Source organism: Mesoplodon bidens, assembly GCF_964165515.1.
Source record: "Mesoplodon bidens genome assembly, chromosome: 4".
NCBI lineage: Eukaryota > Metazoa > Chordata > Mammalia > Artiodactyla > Ziphiidae > Mesoplodon > Mesoplodon bidens.
Genome location: NC_138160.1, coordinates 154,270,060 through 154,285,863, shown reverse-complemented (window position 1 = coordinate 154,285,863; position 15,804 = coordinate 154,270,060). Strand labels below are relative to the sequence as shown.

General features: G+C 35.8%; 1 protein-coding gene across 2 annotated transcripts in view; it reads left to right on the top strand.

Moving 5' to 3' along the window:
* LOC308616537 (dual specificity protein kinase CLK4) overlaps positions 1 to 12,001 on the top strand; it is a 63,737-nt gene extending 51,736 nt beyond the window's left edge. The window contains exons 4-13 of one of the 2 annotated variants that reach the window (XM_081232835.1): positions 270 to 360; positions 759 to 825; positions 3,780 to 3,896; positions 3,989 to 4,155; positions 4,362 to 4,456; positions 4,707 to 4,836; positions 7,598 to 7,680; positions 10,496 to 10,575; positions 11,316 to 11,406; positions 11,487 to 12,001. In XM_081232835.1, coding sequence (XP_081088961.1) covers positions 270 to 360; positions 759 to 825; positions 3,780 to 3,896; positions 3,989 to 4,155; positions 4,362 to 4,456; positions 4,707 to 4,836; positions 7,598 to 7,680; positions 10,496 to 10,575; positions 11,316 to 11,406; positions 11,487 to 11,627 — 1,062 coding nt within the window. In that variant the 3' untranslated portion in view covers positions 11,628 to 12,001. Of the gene's footprint in view, positions 1 to 269; positions 361 to 435; positions 826 to 3,779; positions 3,897 to 3,988; positions 4,156 to 4,361; positions 4,457 to 4,706; positions 4,837 to 7,597; positions 7,681 to 10,495; positions 10,576 to 11,315; positions 11,407 to 11,486 lie in introns of those variants that run through there. The other variant, XM_081232834.1, reaches the window with a different exon arrangement.
* The last annotated feature ends 3,803 nt before the right edge of the window (positions 12,002 to 15,804 follow it).

The window sequence follows — 15,804 nt, the reverse complement described above, 5'->3', positions numbered from 1 at the left end:
ATTTTTAGAGACAATTGTGTTGTTTTTTCTATTGCCACTTTAAGTATCTTATCTGAAAATCTTGCCATGTTTTTCTTCTGTAACATAAACTGTGCCCTGTGAATTTCTGGGGACTGAATTTGAAATTGCTCCTGCCAACTGTTCGTGGCCTGGTGCTTATCTGAATGCCTGAATATCTCCCCGCTGAATGAATTGCGTATTCTGCCCTGAATTCACTCTGATATATTGATTGGCTGGACGATCTTGGTGCTGCCCACTTGCCGTTCCAGAAGAGCCACCGAAGGAAAAGATCCAGGAGTATAGAGGATGATGAGGAGGGTCATCTGATCTGTCAAAGTGGAGACGTTCTAAGAGCAAGATGTATAGAATATTTTTCAACACTTTTTAAACTTTGCAGACAGAATAATCTTTTTAAGAATAGTTTGTCAGCGGGGGGCTAAAGAACTCTTCATTGCTTTTTTGTTTTGTTTTTTGTGGGTTTGTTTGTTGTTCTTTTGTATTTCTTCTTTTCTATAGAGTTTAAATATTTCCACTCTAAAGTTCCAAAATAATCAGTGGAATTTGAGATTAGAGCAAGAAAGATAGCTCTATCTAAATTATTTTTGTAGCAGCTGAAAATAAAATAATTTGAGTGCTGGAACCTTAATTATGCTTTAATAGAGAGCATTTGAAAAAATTCCACACTTAAGCATTCATTATTTGAATAACTGATAATTTGTACTCATGTACTTACACTTCTTTCTCCCCCCTCACTTTAGATGAAATCGTGAACACTTTGGGAGAAGGGGCCTTTGGCAGAGTTGTAGAGTGCATTGATCATGGCATGTAAGTTTGTTGTTTTTCTTTTTTGAACATTCTGATATTTTTGGTGGAGAAGGATCCATAATTTAGATGAAATGGAATTTAAGTGGTAGCTATGTGTTTTCCTGGGAGGTATAAGTATTCAAAAGTTCTTGAACTGTGTATGATTTATTTACCATAAGTATGGATTTTGACCAAGAATGCTGAAAATGTTTATCAGATGGAGTTCATTGAAATTAATGTCAGTGTTCAAGTGAAGACTTTCCCAGAACTTAGGTCCTTAGCTTTCTATAAGAGATTTGGAGTGCTTTACCCTACTTTTGAATTGCAGAGACAATAAATTAGCATGTCTAATCTTCTTGGTTCAAAAGCTTTTATTTCCAAAGGGTAATATTTGCACGTTAGGGTTAGCTTCTTAAACTATAAATAAATTATATTACTTGAAGCCTACAGAATAAAGTCCAGATTCTTTAATGAGTTATACTAAACTTTTTGTTATTTGACCCTCTCTGCTTCATTTTCATGTTTTCCTCTAGGATCTCTATTCTGCGGTTGCAAGTTTTTTTGTAAGTGAACGTCTTAAAACAGTTTAGTGGAAACTGCACATTTCTAAATTGACATCTCAACTTTGCATCATAAAATAGTTGAGGATGTAATTTCCAGCTTATTGTAAATGCTGATTTTTTTAAAAAACATATCTCTCTTTCTAAATATGTTTGGGGGAATCTAAATACAACAGCTTGATACCTCCTGTCATCCATGAACAAACTTTTCTTGAATACTTAGAAATGCTTTATCTTAACTTTTTATCTGAACTTAACTTTTACTTCACTTTTCATAAAGAATATTATCCTAAATGTCTTTTATTATCACCCTTTCCTCTCTATGACAAAAATGTGAACATAAAGTAAAATTTTAAGATACTTTGAAATACTTTGACTTAGGAAAGTTGCTAAGAATTCCCATATATTCTTCACCCAGATTCCACAAATGTTAACATTTTACAGTGTTTAATCATTCTCTATATTTACATGTTATATGTATTTTCAAGTTTTGCCAGCTTATCTACAACCTGATTCACATTTCACTAGTTGTCCCATTTAGGTCTTTTAAAAATTTCTTGAGGTTCCAAGACTTGAGTATTTGAGATATTCCAATGAACAGTATTCAATTGATCAAGTACAAATCTGTTACAAATTTTGATACTTATTAGACCTAAAACATACAATGTAATTGAAAATATATCTTTTATTGAGATGGTTGGGGCCTTTAAAAAATGAGTTCATGTGTCCATAGATAAACCTTACTGTTTTAGCATTAAGTTTCCTTTTTTCTTTTTTTTTAATTGACAAGTAATATGAAAGCTTGTAAGTTTAAGGTGTATAACGTTGGTTTGAAACATTTATATACCGCAATATGATTACTATAGTAGCATTAGCTAACACCATTATCCATTTTTCATTTTTATAGCTATTAGCACTGTTCATTTTTATAGCATATTAGCAGTTAGAAAACTTGTCCGTATGATGAAATAGATGAGACTAGAAGAAGTTTTGTCACAGCAGTTTTATAGTAATTCTTTTAAGTCTTGAGATATATGCTATACATCATAGGGAGATAAATCATTAAAAATTTATTTTGATGATTATATATCAGCCCACAACTTCATTGGGACCTTGTCAAAAGAAATGAGTTCGGAATAGGTTGGCTATCCAGCCACTAGAAAAATTTTTGCCTCAAAGATTTTTTTTTCTTTTTTATAAACAGCCTGGGGCACAAACCTTGCCATATTAATTTCACATGCATGGGGTTCTCTTTTGTAATGTGGGAAGGCCATAGTGAAAAATGCAGGGTTGACTGCTGGCTTGTATTCAAGCAGATCAGGTTTAGAAAAGAGGACAGAAGGAAGCTGAAGATTTGGAAATCCTTTTCCTCAAAATCATTTACGGCTTTTTTTTTTGGCCGTGCCACGTGGCTTGCGGGATCTCAGCTCCCCGACCAGGAATTGAACCTGGGCCCACGGCAGTGAAAGCTCATGTCTTAAACCACTGGACCACCAGGGAATTCCCTCTGTACTTTTTAGGAAGTATTACAGATGCCCCGGTCTAAAACACACTGCCCTACATTGTTGCTATTTATACCTATTCGCATCCGTGAATGCACTAAACATTTCTTTGGCTTGTTGACTTATTTATGGTGTCTCCTTTGCCAGAATTATCTAACAAATTGATAGTTGTCTTTCTTCTCTGAAGAAGTCTAAGCTCCCCTAACTCTGATGGTTAGGCTCTTTCTTCTCTCTATTCCTTATACCAGGCACTTCTAACCTTATGATAAGTTGTTCAAGTGTCTGTCTTTTCCATTAGACTGTGAGGTACATGGGACAAGCCCTTTTTAACAGTGATTCCAATGCAACATCTGACACAGTCGGTCTAGCCTGGTGAATGAGTGAATGTTTTCATCAGTAGTATGTTCAAGGTTTATATTTTTATCCTTTTTAAAAAAAAAAACTACTTATAAAATCTAGGTAAATTTAAACTTTTGGAAACAAACATTAACGTTCATAAGTATTAAGAGAAATCATCACTCTGTATAATGTATATTTTGTCAAAATGTTTTGAAAAATGTTTATAGATCTGCTATAATATACGCTGAAAGATTATTTTAGGAAAATAGCATAGAGTGATTGGTACTTAATAAGATGATGCTTTAGAGCAGGGGTCCCCAACCCCTGGGCCGTGGACTGGTAGGAACTGGGCCTAACAGCAGGAGGTGAGCAGTGGGAGAGCGAGTGAAACTTCATCTGCTGCTCCCCATAGCTTGCATTACCACCTGAACCATCACACCCTCCCCCAAACCATGGAAAAATTGTCTTTCATGAAACCGGTCCCTGGTGCCAAAAAGGTTGGGGACAGCTGCTTTAGAGGATACATGTCTTCAACGCCCTTCTGTACATATACCATTTTCATTTTGTTTTTAAGGGGTGGCATACATGTAGCAGTGAAAATCATAAAAAACGTGGGACAATATCGTGAAGCAGCTCATTCAGAAATCGAAGTATTAGAGCATTTAAATAGTACTGATCCCAATAATGTCTTGTAAGTAATAAACTTGGAACTGTGATCCGTTATGTTACATGAAATAATCAGAATTCTGTGAACTGAATTATTTTTATTCTGATCTGTTTTAGCCGATGTGTCCAGATGCTAGAATGGTTTGATCATCATGGTCATATTTGTATTGTGTTGGAACTTCTGGGACTTAGTACCTATGATTTCATTAAAGAAAATAGCTTTCTGCCCTTTCAAATTGACCATATCAGGCAAATGGCATATCAGATCTGTCAGTCAATAAATTGTAAGTATACTTGTTAAATTTTTAAATACCAGTAAATTAAAGGTTTTATTGGACAAGCAACATATCAAAACATTGTCACTAAAAATGCACGTTGCAAGTAAAGATGAAACCAGTTTTCATCCCTACCTCTACTACTAATTCTCCTTTCCCCCGGTACAGATTAAATTTGTAAGTGAAACTAATAATGTCTTTTTGTTCTTTTGTAGTTTTGCATCATAATAAATTAACCCATACAGATCTGAAGCCTGAAAATATTTTATTTGTGGAGTCTGACTATGTAGTCAAGTATAATTCAAAAATGGTAAGTTACACTTGTTTTAATTTTGGTAGTTGTCTTTAAAATTAATTTAGCTTGGTGATCCTTGGATGAGGAATTTTACCTTTGAGGCTTATTATATCCTGATGTTTAACCCAAAAAGGGTAATCCTTTGCCTCTCTCATGGGGTTATTTTGAAAATCAAAAAGAGAATTCATGTGCAAGCCTTTTGGATAGTGCTATAAAATATTTCATATCTTTATTGATCTTTGTGTTTACTTAACTGTATCTCTAGAAACGTGATGAACGCACACTGAAAAACACAGATATCAAAATTGTTGACTTAGGAAGTGCAACATACGATGATGAACATCATAGCACTTTGGTATCTACACGGCATTACAGAGCTCCAGAGGTCATTTTGGGTTAGTAGATACCAGACTTCCTGATATTTTAATTGAAAAAGAGATTTTTGTTCTCTATAGCTTTTATTGGGGGGCAGGTAGTTGGGGGATAGCTGTAATTTTCTTAGCAGTGTACAGAAAATGTTTTCTGTTTTCATAAAAGCTGTCTGGACATTGCTATAAATATTTTTCCTGAGTGGGAAAAATGTGATACCATCTGTAAAGATATTCCAGGTGGTGGTTATTTTTGAGCAAGTCAGTCTTACAAGATCATAAGAGAACAAGCTGTATTGGCTAAGTCCATGACAGCAGTGTGATTTTGAAGCGATGTGGGCACCTCTTTTCGTCTCATCACAAAGCATGGTGCTGGTGAAAATGCTAAAGATTTGGCTGGCAGACGTCTAGATGTAGGGTGGATGGAGGTTAAGAGGAGAAGAAAGAGGGGCTAGTCTAAGAGGAGAGCTTCTTTGATCATCTTTGACATGGGAAAGCATGGAAAGGAAAATTAGTTAAGGTGCAGGGTTTTTAAATATTAATAAAAGGGAACTCAGTGAGGGAGAGTGCATCTTATGCCTCAAAATTTAAAAGTTCGAGACCGAGTCATGTTGATAGAGCAAGGAAGTCAGAGATGGATTTGGGGGCTTGGAGACAGTGGGAGAAATTCAGATCAGGTGATATTGGGAGATAGTTAAATGGTATAAGCATATTACTTCACCAAAAGTAAGTTTCAACCGAGGTTGGATAGTAAAACATCTTTGTGGAATCAGTCTTTTCCACTTTTTACCTTTTGTCTAAGAGGACTTGGTAGTTGAGAATATGAGTGTGAAAGCAAACTAATGATGTTTACCTAGAGTAAAGAATTAGTAAAAGGGACAGGAAATTAAGAATAGTATGTAGTGCTGGCTAGGAGAACTTTCCATGATGATAGAAATGTTGTATATCTGCACTATCCAACATGGTAGCCATTAGTAGCCACACGTAGACTACTGTGTACAGTATAGCCAGTGTGACTGAGGAACTGAATTTTAAATTAATTAAAATTTTAGATTTAAATAACCACGTGGCTAGTGGCTACCACATAGGATAGCACAGGTTTGGAGCTCATCTTTGAGATTGATGTTACTAGGATTTCTGCTTAGTATGGTCTGAAAGAAGCTGCTGTGTTGCAGTAGTTTAGAAAGTGTATTCATAGTTGAGGACTGAAGGCTGCAATGAAGGTAAAAGAAAAGAGTGTGGGAAGAGATTGTGGACAGAGAGGTATTTTCAGAGCTTAAAAAGAGATAACTTGCTGTGTTTTATCAATTTTAAGAAGAAGATTTTTCTCCACATTTTAACATGTGAGGAAACATAAGACAAAACGGCATTTTTTCTTGGTTATTGGTTCATAAAACAGTGGTGTATCTTACAGTTAGTTAATGGCCTCTTCCTAGATTGCGTAAGATACAGTGATTCTTAGTAATAATACAGTCCCATGTGTGGCCAGGCTGGGGATAGTTGATATAAATCTGAAATTGGGGTTATTGGTGTTTAGGAAAAGAAATGAACAGATGGGAAGATTAGAAGGGTTCTTTGTGTGTTTGTGAAGTGTTACTCCTGAGGATTAAGGCAGAATTAGGTTGCAGAGGAAGATGTCAGGTGCCACCACTGAGGAGGGCAGTTGGTCTCATGTCTTGGGTGTTGGTAGTAAACAGAAGTTGGTAAAAGTGAATGATGTGAAATTCCAAAGAGTATGAGAGCTGACCCATAAGAGAATGAGGTAGTTTATAGTCACTTGGGAGAAAGCTGGACTGGGAGACAGGAGTGGCTGGAAAAGAAAACTTTCATCTTAGATCCAAGCTCTATCATCTGCAGATTTTGTATGTGTTACTGTAAGTAGAAGCCATGCTCCATTATCCTTTTGTTCAAGTGATAAGTACGATGAGGGTTAACAAAAATGGCTAAATCATAGTCAAGTTCCTTGAATATATTGTTTCTTCCTTTGTCTTTAAATTCAGTAATGTTACTGAAAGTAATTGAAATGTCTTTTAAAGTAGGTTTCATTTGTACATTATTTTTTTATTAAAAACTTAATCTTTAAAAGGTTAAAACATCTGTATGGTTTACTCTTTTCCTTTCTAATTAGATAGAGACTTAAGGCTAGGTGTTTTTTTCTTTTCTGCATAATGTTACTATTGAGAATTCTGAAGGAGAAAGTATATATGATCATGTATAGACAACCTGAAAGTACATATATAGATACCTCTCTATGTGAACTTTAAATATCTGTATAATTCTGCTTATGGGTGACACTGCTTATAATATCCATTATAATTCTTACATAATTTATGTGACACTACTATTTCTTTTAAGGGAAGAAATAAACTCAGATATCAAGCTGATGGTAATTGATAAGGGGTTAGTAATTACATTCTGAGGATAATTATTGACCTATGTTTGCACTAATAAAATGTAAAATTTCATAGAACAACCGTTAATTGCGTATAACAGTGCTCCTCATTGCACAAGCAATTCAGAGACTATGGAATATTTGCTAACCCCTCTTACTTTCCATAAAATGCCTCCTCCCCCAGGTTAAAATACTGTAATTTGATACAAGGATATGGAGGACTCTGAAAGCATACTGAATAATGTTTGATATAAAACTAAAAATGTAAACCCTGAATTTACTATCATATTCTCCTAAATGGGCTATATAAAGAGAGCACCCACATAGGAAAAGATATTGTGTATTGGCAGTTAAAAATTGTTGCATAATAAAATGTTTGGTTTTGTTTTTAAATAGCTTTAGGTTGGTCTCAGCCATGTGATGTTTGGAGCATAGGTTGCATTCTTATTGAATATTACCTTGGTTTCACAGTCTTTCAGGTATGTATTTAGTAAATGTTATTTACTGATTCATAATGAGCTTTAATGTTAAAGCCATGTTAAAGTTTTGGTTTCCCTATTGGAAAGTTGCCATAGTGTCATTATTCTTAAGATGTAAACTTACATCTGCAAAATAGTCATCCTTCTCTAAAACCATAGTTGAATGAAACACTCTCAGTGAATGGTCATAATTCATTCTGCATGTGGACCTTTTAAACACATGGTTCATATTGACTTCATATGATCCATTTTATTGTGATGCTCCTTCATAAATTTACATTAGTGTTACTATGGTCAGTTTTAATTCAGCTCTGGTTATGTTGCACTTTTATTAAAAGAATTCAGAAACAGTAAGTTGTATTAAGCATGTATGACACCCTAGGCACATTTCTAAGCACTGTGTGTATAAAATGAAAAGACAGCATCTCTCTCCTCAAGGAAGACATACACAGGATAGACATGGGATAACGTACAGTACAATGTGATACTTGCTATAATGGAACAATGTAGAAGGGAACCCAGAAAAGGTGAACAGTTAAGTTTCCTTCGAGAAGGCATCACTGAGGAATAGGGAGTTTAATCCAAGCTATAAGGAAGAGTAAGAGTTTGTCAGAAAACTAGAGTGTGTGGTGGCCATATCAGGAAGAAATGGTATTCATAAATGCAAGAGGCATAAAAGAAGCTACTCTAGTTGAGGAAGGATGAATAGTGCTGCCGGAGTGCCTTGGATAAATAGGAAAATGGTGTCAGTAGGCAAGTACTGATTCATAGTGGACTTGTTTGCCATAGAAAGGTATTTGTTTTATCCTAGGAGTCAGTGGTTTCCAAATGTAGACCGGTCTAAAATGAAAATGATTTTGTAGGGTTGCCGTTCTGGCTTTCATTTAGAAATTATCTCTCCTCTTTTTTTTTTGGTATTAAAATGTTCTTTCTATGAAATGATAATAGTTATTGGCTTACTTGGCAGAACAAAAAGGAGAAAATGTTATTTAGGTCTCTACTTGTTTTCCTCATAATTTTGCTTATGTCGGAAAACTAAAAGTCCTGAAAGCTTCAAGTGGTGTAACCATTGGAGAACTTTAAGAGGGTTGTGATTTGATCAAGGTGTGTTGTTGGATGGGGTGAGGGTGGTTAGGAAGTTCCTGGCTAATACTGTCAAGGTTGCTTTGAGGTTATGGCAATGCAGGATGAGGAGGGAGGAAGCTGTGATGAATTATAAGTCACTTAGGTGGCTGTTGCAGAATATATGTGTTCACTGCTATGGGGCACCTCACCAAACTTCTGTCTACTCCGTAGAGATCTGTTAAAAGTACTCTGAGTTTGTAGACGAGTTTGATATCTAGAACATAGCTGTCGGACATTTCTAGGGGGTGGTGTCTGGTTTTGTGGTAGTAAGCTATAGGGTCAAGGAAAAAGTTGAGCACAGTGCATGCTTTCTTCATTCTGACACATATAAAATCCTTCAGATGGTTTTATGATTGTAAATCATTCTGAGATCTTAAGCGTCGATTATTAACTTTGGTTTGAGATGTGGTTTATATTTTAATTCCACCCTCCAAAATAGTCTTCAACTAAGGAACTTTTTGAAGATAATGGAGCTTGTATTATTTATTCCTGTCATGAATTAAGAACATTTTGAAAGCAGTGTGCTAGGCACAGTAGTTAATGGATTTAAAAAGCATTGCACATAGACTCTGCTCTTCAGAGCAAGGATTGGCAAACTATATCCTATCTGATGCCTGCTTTAAAAAATGAAAAAGAATATGTGGTGGAGACCATCTGTGACCATCCAAGCCTAAAATATTTACTATCTGGTCCTTTACAGGAGAAGTTTGCCAGCCTCTGCTTAGGAGTGTACCATTTAGTTTAACAATTTATTCTACTTTAGCCAAAGCTCTGTTACTGTGTAATTTAAGAATATGAGTTTTGACTTGGGTTCACAGCTCAGGTTTCCTCATTGATGAGCTATATGAGCTTGAGCTAGTATCTTAACCTCTTTGAAAGTTATGTTTCCACATTCCTAGCTCAAGGTTGTTGTAAGAATTATTGGGACTGTATTTTTATTGTCTAGGATTAGTGTTACAAAGTTGCTATCCATTGGGTAATGGAGGTTAGTTAAGCAACCGATAAAATGAGTAGCCAGGTTTTTGGTAGTCTTCCCAGTCATCCCTCAGTTAAACAGTGCAAGTAATACAAATAAGGAAAAACTGTTCTGTTTTACATTAAACAAATTATTCGAACATTGTAAATCAACTGTACTTCAGTAAAATATACTTAAAAAGTTGTTCCTCAATCAGCTATACAGACCTTACCAATTCATTTCAGAAATCAGACAATCAGTGTAGCTCATTCAGTTTTATTCCATCTTTGAAGTAGAGTGTAATATAAATTGTATAGCTGTCTAATCTAGTCCTTTTATGGAAACACTATTTTCTTTTATTTTCTTAACATTTATTTATTTACTTTTTTTTTTTTTTGGTTGCATTGGGTCTTCATTCCAGCACGTGGACTTCTCTCTCGTTGCGGTGCATGGGTTTTCTCTCTCCACTTGTGGTGTGCGGGTTCCAGAGTGTGTGGGCTCTGTAGTTTGCGGCTCACGGGCTCTCTTGTTGTGGTGGGCAGGCTTAGTTGCCCCGCAGCGTGTGGGATCTTAGTTCCCCGACCAGGGAGCGAACCCACGTCCCCCACATTGGAAGGTGTATTCTCTACCACTGGACCACCAGGGAAGTCCCGGAAGCACTGTTTTCTTGTGTTTTCGTTTTATGTGCGTGTAGGGAAATGGAAAGTGCTAAGTTTCTTTTTCCTATTTTTTTAGACTCATGATAGTAAAGAACACCTGGCAATGATGGAACGTATATTAGGACCCATACCAACACACATGATTCAGAAAACAAGGTATGCTTTTTAAGATTAAAGCCCTTATTGTGTACATGCAGTGGCCTATATTCAAACTATAGAAAACCCATCTTTGTTGTTATTGCTTATTCCAGAGTCTGTAGATTTTGAATTTTTTTTCATGAAGTCAAGTTTTTGAAAAGTAATGCAATATTTACTTTGTGATCCAGGAAATAAAGTGGTGTTTTTATACTCGTTAACCTTTGCATAAATGTTTTCCTAGGTTGATTTAAAAATAATACATAGAGTAGTAAAAAGAGCTTGATTTTGGAGTCCTATCTAAATTTGAATTCCAGACTGTTGCAAACCACATGTATGTCTTTGGACAAGAATACTATAAGTGGTTTCAAAACATAGCTTCACCTCAGAAGTCATCCAGGGAATTGTTAAAGATTTCTAGCCCCATTCCAGATCTAGCGAAATCAGAATTTACAGGAATGGATCTAGGAACCTCTGTTTTTGAAGCTGGCATTGTTTCACATATGGTATTTGGGAACAACTTAGGTGGGATACTAAAACTTCAGAGGGTACAAGATTAGGAAAAATACCATATAAGGTATCCGATATAATTATTGCTGAGATTTTTATAAATTGTATGTTTATGTATATATAGAGAGATGTCTGTGGTTCCATCTTTTCCCCCAATCCCCTGGTGGGGGCAGGGTAATAAGCATGTGGGTTTTGGTGTTTTTTTTGTTTGTTTTTTCTTAAAATTTAATCCAGACTTCTCTTTCCTGTAGGAAACACAAGTATTTTCATCACAATCAGCTAGATTGGGAGGAACATAGTTCTGCTGGTAGATATGTTACAAGACGCTGCAAACCATTAAAGGTAAAACAAAAAAAACCAAAAAAAACCTGTTTTAACTATTTTTTATTGTCTTTCTTAAACAAAGTCATTTTTCCCCTCAGGAATTTATGCTCTGTCATGATGAAGAACATGAGAAACTGTTTGACCTGGTTCAAAGAATGTTAGAATATGATCCAGTGAAAAGAATTACCTTGGATGAAGCATTGCAGCATCCTTTCTTTGACTTATTAAAAAAGAAATAAAATGGAAATCAGTGGTCTTACTATACTTCTCTAGAAGAGATTATTTAAGACTGTGTCAGTCAACTCTAAACATTCTAATATTTTTATAAACCTTAAATTATTTTGTACAGTTAAGTGTAAATGCTGTATGTTTTGTATCAATCGCATAATTATCTTGTTAAGCAAATATGGTCTTGATAATGAATGAAATATAAAAGCTAAAATTAATTTTCCTTTTTTGAGATTAATTACCATTTTTAAAGGCCTTTGGAATATCCTTTGTGTCCAGTGATAAATGTGATTGATCTTGCCTTTTTGTACATGGAGGTTGACTCTTGGAAGTGATTTTTGTGTTTTGTTTTTTGTTTTTTTTGAGTAAAAGGAAATCTTGACTACTTCATTCTTAAATGAATATTCTTTATTTACCTCAAACTTTCCTTAACTTTCAAAGTTTTTTCTGTAATTGTTGAACAGGTAATAAGTATTATTAACTTTAGGTAGGCAGGTATTAGAAACCAAAACCCATAGGAACTGTTTGCTGTTGGAATTTCATTAAATTGTAAGTATTGTGTTCTGTTTCATTGGTTGATGTCAGTGGTGGTAAGTAGCATTCATGGAAAGACATCCAACTTGTGCATCGTAATAGGTTAATAAAACCACATACACACTTCGTTTAAGATTAAAGTCTAACTGGAAAGTTAGCTTGGAAAGTCCTGTTTTCCAATGGTTATTTATGTAGTTAGTCACAAACGTAGAAATAGGAATTCTGATGACTGAGGTTTTTGTTTTTAATGCCAAATCTTCAGGAGTCTAGAAATTGTCCAATGTCTGTTTCCTTACCATATGAAGTATAAATACTTAAACCTCAGCCTATGAGACTTTATGGTTATTATTAAACAATTTGTATTTATGTTACTGTTTACTGGAAAACAAAAAAAAGATGATTTGATCGGAGAACACTTGGGAAGAAAACTGCAGAAGTTTCCAGACCCTGATTGGTTAACATAATGAACTTTTTGTTTGTCTGTAGGTATTTTTTTCTGTTTACCTGTTTTCACATTAAAAACTAAATGGTAGGGGCTTCCCTAGTGGCGCAGTGGTTGAGAGTCCGCCTGCCGATGCAGGGGACACGGGTTCGTGCCCCGGTCCAGGAAGATCCCACATGCTGTGGAGCGGCTAGGCCTGTGAGCCATGACCTCTGAGCCTGCGCGTCTGAAGCCTGTGCTCCGCAACGGGAGAGGCCACAACAGTGAGAGGCCCGTGTACCACAAAAAACAAAAAACAAACAAACAAACAAAACTACATGGTAAATGTTAATTTAGTAAAAAAAAAAAACCCAAAACTATTGATCAGTCTGCCAGGTAAAAATATTTTTTGTTGTAGAATTCATGATTGCTTATCCAGATAAAGTTTTTTGTTAAAAGTATTCCCATTTCTGAAGTGCATTACCAAAGATTTGAGTTTCATCTGCATTCTGAACATAAGATGCATGTAATTTTTTGGTATGACAAATGGTGATACCAAGTGGGTTTCTCTACATGATCCGCTGGTAGCATTTGCACATATAGTAAAGCTATGTTCCTGACGTTGACTAGGAATTTAAGAAAGCTGAAATAAGTTTTGCCATAGAATCACTGCCTAAATTATTCTTAGGCCTCTGATGCAGTCCACATATAGTTCAACTATGTTATATGTTATAAGGTTTTTTTTTAAAGGAGCATTTGATGTAAAGAAAAGGTTTTTCCTTAACACAGCAATCTCGTTATAGAGATTAAGAAGTCAGCCATCCTTTATTTTCCTCTCCATTTCCATACTGCTAGTGCCACTGTACTACCGAAGCCTCCTGACCTTTCCCTACAAGTGCTCCAGGTTCCCAAATTAATGTTTACATTCTCCCCCATCAGAAACTCATTCCTTTGGAGTAGCTGATCTCAAGATATAGGAGGAAAGAAAAATATCCACACTCTTTCTGACTAAGAAGTTAATGATTGCTAACCCGTTTCCCTGCTGAAAAGTATTTACATTCTTCACTAAGGGTATTTGCTAGTTCCCAGGCCTAATTCATGGAAGTTTAGGAATTAAAGTGAAACTTCAGTGAATTAGGTAGGATAGAAGAAAAGTTTAGTGGTGAGGATGGTACTTCTGGTATCATATGAGTGTCTCCTGCTAACCTTCCTTCCCATCTTCTGTGAACTCTCAGGTTCCTACTCTTATTTGCCTTTTTCCTTGTACTTCTGGACTCAATTTCTGAAAGCGCCAGGTTTTTATTTGACAGTGTTGGGAGCTTCAGCACTAACAGGAAAGGTTTAGAATGGCCAGTGTATAAATATGGATCGTTTGTAACTGGGTATTTTCCCTCATGATTTGATGTCTCATAGTTTACTATTTCTAGAAATTCCATTGACGTCAAACCTAGTTTTAAAAGTGCAGCTAAATAGGTTATTTCCAGTGTTTTCTGCTACTGCTTATTTGCTCAGGTGTTCTCATCCATGCATTCATCAAAATTTTTGGAGTAGATGAATAAAATTGACTTATACAGTTGACAGTAGAAAAAATACCCAGTGGAGTTTTGTAGTTCGTACAGCTGAAAACTATTCCTCTGAATAATCTTGAAGGGCTTGATGCTAGAGAAATTAGAAATAACTCAGCCACGACTCCTAATAATTGCGGCTGAATTGTGACTTAAACTCAGGTATCCTAGATTCTAGCATTGTGCCTTCTTGTGATAATACACCTTACTGAGTTAAAAACTTCAGTTTGATTCTTGTTCATGGTTCTGTGAAATGGGATGAAATGAATGTAATGGCTAATAGTTTAATTACTTGGATTCCAGTTTTCTCACGTTTTTCTTTAGTAGTTGATACATAGCTTCAACCATCAAAATGGTTAAAATGGTATGATAATTTGAAAATATACTCTGTTTTAAGTAGATAGGCAGATAACCTATATTTAAACTTACCTTGACATCCTGGAATGAAGAAACACTTTGTCAGTTAGTGGCCTGGCTTTTTAACTCATTTCCAGTTTGAAATTTCTGATTCCCACAAAATTTGGTGCAAGTAAGGTATTTTAAATTTAAACATCCAGGGACTTCCAGGGTGGTGCAGTAGTTAAGAATCCACCTGCCAACGCAGATGACGCAGGTTCGAGCCCCGGTCCGGGAAGATCCCACATGGTGTGAAGCACCTAAGTTGGTGTGCCACAACTGCTGAGCCTGAGCTCTAGAGCCCGAGAGCCACAACTACTGAGCCCATGTGCTGCAAGTACTGAAGACCGCATGCCTAGAGCCTGTGCTCCACAAGAGAAGCCACCGCAATGAGAAGCCTGCGCACCACAACGAAGAGTAGCCCCCACTCACCGCAACTAGAGAAAGCCTGCACGCGGCAATGAAGACCCAACACAGCCCAAAATAAATAAGTTTTTAAAAATTTGTAAATTTGAACATCTAGTACTTCGTTTAACAAGCTGCATTTTCAGGGAATTCCCTAGTGGTCCAGTGGTTAGGACTCTGCTTCCACTGCAGGGGGCACTGGTTCAATCACTGGTCAGGGAACTAAGATCCCACATGCCAAGCAGCCAACAACAAAAAAAGGCAACTTTTTCAAATAGAACAGAAGAATTCATGAGTCATTAACAGTATTAATAGCGTCAGTAATTGTTGGCTTAGTAGATTGCACGTTTGCAAATAAATAGGTAGAAGCAATTTTAATTCTTAAAAGAGTTGATCAAATGATCAACTAGTTGATCAAATGATCAATTAGTTGGTTAATTGGTTTTATTTTTTCCATATTTTCATAGAGGGAAGGTAAAGTTTTAAGTCAGGTTGGCTTTACAACTCCTTGACCAGTCTAGCCTTTGCGGACAGTTTTATGTCAGTGATTTTTTAAAATAGAATGCAAAAGTTGAATAATGAACCTCTAAATATATATAGCCCAGCTTAAAAAATCAAAAGCATTTTGCAAATTTTGTTTCATCAGTTCCCCAACTTATTTTCCTGTTGCATTTAAGTACAAATGTCATTTACCATTTCATCCATATTTCTGTACTGTATATCTTTTACCATGAGTTTCTAATGCGAGTATCACACCTAACAAAATAATTCCTTATCTGGTAGGGTCTATAAAGTTTCATGATTGTCTAAAGAGTTATTTTAAGTTAGTTTGAATCAGTACCGAGTCAGGGTCCACACATAGCTAAT